Source organism: Cebus imitator, unplaced genomic scaffold (assembly GCF_001604975.1).
Source record: "Cebus imitator isolate Cc_AM_T3 unplaced genomic scaffold, Cebus_imitator-1.0 Scaffold109, whole genome shotgun sequence".
NCBI classification, from domain to species: domain Eukaryota; kingdom Metazoa; phylum Chordata; class Mammalia; order Primates; family Cebidae; genus Cebus; species Cebus imitator.
The window spans coordinates 4,124,294-4,127,749 of record NW_016107424.1 but is presented as its reverse complement, the minus strand read 5'-3'; the positions used below and the strand labels follow the sequence as shown (position 1 = coordinate 4,127,749).

General features: G+C 35.3%; 1 protein-coding gene across 1 annotated transcript in view; it reads right to left on the bottom strand.

Moving 5' to 3' along the window:
• Nucleotides 1-638: 638 nt before the first annotated feature.
• Nucleotides 639-3,456, bottom strand: part of TMEM67 (transmembrane protein 67) — a 57,818-nt gene continuing 55,000 nt past the window's right edge. The window contains exons 26-27 of the mRNA XM_037741848.1: nucleotides 2,139-2,291; nucleotides 639-1,193 (exon numbers count right to left, since the gene is read on the bottom strand). Coding sequence (XP_037597776.1) covers nucleotides 1,113-1,193; nucleotides 2,139-2,291 — 234 coding nt within the window. The 3' untranslated portion in view covers nucleotides 639-1,112. The remainder of the gene's footprint in view (nucleotides 1,194-2,138; nucleotides 2,292-3,456) is intronic.

The window sequence follows — 3,456 nt, the reverse complement described above, 5'->3', positions numbered from 1 at the left end:
AACATGATACATTTACAGTTTTGTTTTGTTTTGTTTTTCCTAAGACAGGTCTTACTCTGTTATCCAGGCTGGAGTGGAGTGGTGCTATCTAGCTCACCAGAACCTCCACCTCCTAGGTTCAAGCAATTCTCGTGCCTCACCCTCCCAAGTAACTGGGATTACAGGCATGTGCCACCACACAGCGCTAATTTTTGTTTTTGTAGAGACGGGGTTTTGCCATGTTGGCCAGGCTGGTCTCGAACTCCTGACCTGAAGTGATCCACCTGCCTTGGCCTTCCAAAGTACTGGGATTACAGGTGTGAGCCACAGCACCCAGCCTTATAGTTTGTTATTTACAATCTTTAAACATAATTGAAAAAGCAAAACTTGGGGAGAGAACTCTTAAAATATTAAGAAATTAAAATGTATAAAAAACAATATTGGGAAAAATGTCACACATTATAGCTTAATAAGTGTAAACTATGTTAGAAAGGCGAATATATTTCATGGAAAGAGTATACTGACCTAATACAGGTATACAAAGGAATGAATAGGTATCATTTCATGAGATGTATATTAATCCAACAGTGAATTAATTGACTGCCAAATAGGGTGAACAATTAGAATGAGGCAAATTAAATCATCGATAACACAATTTAAAATTTCTAAGTAAACTTGAAAACATCTTTCAATATTTATTTAACCATAAGCACATAAAACATGAAAATATCAAACTGAAAACTAGTCTTGAACTTGGAATCAAATTATTTTGTCAATGTGAGAAAATTCAGACAGCTCTCAGTTTATAAAATAAGCTACAGAGACAAATGGAGACTGTTTTAATTATCGTTAAAAAGTACTATGCTGAAAGCAACATTTAGATTTCTTTTTTGCCTCACTGTCAGTGTTAATTACTTAGTGTATTAAATACCACACACAATAGGAAAACAGTATTTTCTATTATATCACATTATATATTCCCAAATTATAAAAATAAATCTTTCTGCAAATAAAAAACAAAAACAGAATAGTTTACATTACAAGTCTTAAGATATACGACAAACTAACCTGATATCATGACAATTTCTTTTGGCCATGATTATATTGAGTCTTTAAGTTATTTATTCAGGAAGTTAAATCAAAAATCTTTGATCCACCAATGTTTTGGATGCCAAATTCTTTTGTCCTACTGTATTACAGATATATCTAAAAATCTGGAAAATTAAAACACTTCAGAATGAAAAGAAATTTAAACAAAATGAAATATGCACATCAATTAAAATATCTAGATTAAATTAGCTAATTCTCTTAACTATTTTCATGTACCAGGCATCTGAATCCCAGGGTGAAACACAAAGTTATTTCAAGATGATAATTTCTTTCATAGTTTCAAAGCAATGTATGTTCTCATTTAGAATAAATTCTTATGAATTAATAATACAAATTCTCTCATGTTCACAGGAATACACTTTAAAATATTTAGAAAGGCAACTTTCTTCTAAGTCTAAAAGCTACGGAAACATCAAAAGAATCTACTTGCTAAGGACAGTATTTCTTCACAATTCTAGATCACTGTCAAGGACTAACAAATTGCATCTTACTCGTATATATTCTTTGACATAAGGGAGAATATTTAGTTGATAATAACACTATTTCAAGAACAGATTTGCCATTTCTTGATATCTCCATTTCAGAGTCCACACTCATACACAAAGTTGCTTTTTATTCACACAGGTAGGGAAGGTGTCAAAGTTGCAAGCTAAAGGGGTCTTCCCTTTGGTGCTGAGCCCTGAGCTAGCTCTCCAGTGCTTGCTTTTTTGTTACATTAACATCTATCTGGTGGAGAGGGTGAAAAGGACTCTAATTACTGTTCACTTGTAGCATCTAGGAGACTAGCAGTTAAGTGTCTTCCTACAGGATTCCTCTTCCAAGTACAATCAGGCAACTTATGCCCTCCACTAGGCCCCAGTATTTCATTGGCCCTGAAGGACAGAGTGCAGTTGATTGAAATGTGACTCCTTCTTTTGGTGGGATTAGTCATATCTAAGCCTTTACAAAATTGTAGTGAAAGCAGACACTGCTACTCTCTGCTATGAAAATAAATATCTACTACTAACATATTTCTCTCAAGGAAATGTAGAAAAATTTTTTAAATTTACCTCTTGTTGTAGATATGTAAGGAAGGCTGCTAAAATAAAATTTTGGCAAGCCAAATCCACCACACAGAAGAACAGCAAATCAAAAATAAGAAGGGTAGCTTCATTTCCGTAATACAGGACACTGCTGAAAGAATAACCTTCATCTATTAAAAAAATTTAGAAAATATAAATTAGAAATTTTAAAAAGGAACAAGTCTGTGATAAATTTCTGGTAATAAAATTTGGATATTTAAAAACAGCATATAGAAACATACTATATACAATATTTCATGGCTTACACAAAAATAAACAAAAATTTTAAGATTTGCTACTCTTAAAGAGGTTAGTTAAAAAACTCATAAAAACTCATAAAAAGCAGTTTTGTTTTGTTTTGTTTTTTTTGAGATGGAGTTTTGCTCTTGTTGCCCAGGCTGGAGTGCAGTGGTGTGATCTTGGGTCACTGCAACCTCTGCCCCTCAGGTTCAAGCGATTCTCCTGCCTCAGCCTCCCCAGTAGCTGGGATTAAAGGAATGCACCACCAGGCCCGGATAATTTTTTTAATTTTTAGTAGAGACAGGGTTTCATGATGTTGGTCATGATGGTCTTGAACTCCTGACCTCAGCCCGCCTTGGCCTCCCAAAGTGCTGAGATTACAGGCATGAGCCACAGTGCCCGGCAGCAGTTTTATTTTTTTTAAATTTTTATTTATTTACCTCAGCCTCCCGAGTAGCTGGGATTACAGGTGCTCACCACCATGCCCAGCTAATTTTTGTATTTTTAGTAGAGAGGAGGTTTCGCCATCTTGGCCAGGCTGGTCTTGAACTCCTGATCTCGTGATCCACCCACCTTGGACTTCCAAAGTGCTGGGATTACAGGTGTAAGCCACTGCACCCAGCCAAAAACGGTTTTAACATTAGGACCAATGGTTGGTAACTGCTAGTAGTATAAGTTTCAAAGACCAGTTAATGAATAACCTTTCTCTATTTCTTTATATAACTAAAGGCTAAATTAATCTTATAAACATTCCCTAAGATAGAGTAAATTAGAGAAAAAACCCATCAAGGCACAGAATAGTACATAGTGTTCAAAAGTTCAAGAATTTATTTCAAATAGTCCCCCTAAGGTTTTGTTCTAAGACCTCTTTTCACTCCACCAGTGGGTTTCATCTTTATTGGGATATGAATACCCTTTTTAAAAGATTATGATGAGGCTGGGTATAGTAGTTCATGTCTGTAATTTCAGCACTTTGGGAGGCTGAGGCATGAGGACTGCTTGGGGCCAGGAGTTCAAGACCAGCCTAGGCAACATAGCGAGACTTCATCTCTACCAAAAAAAAAAA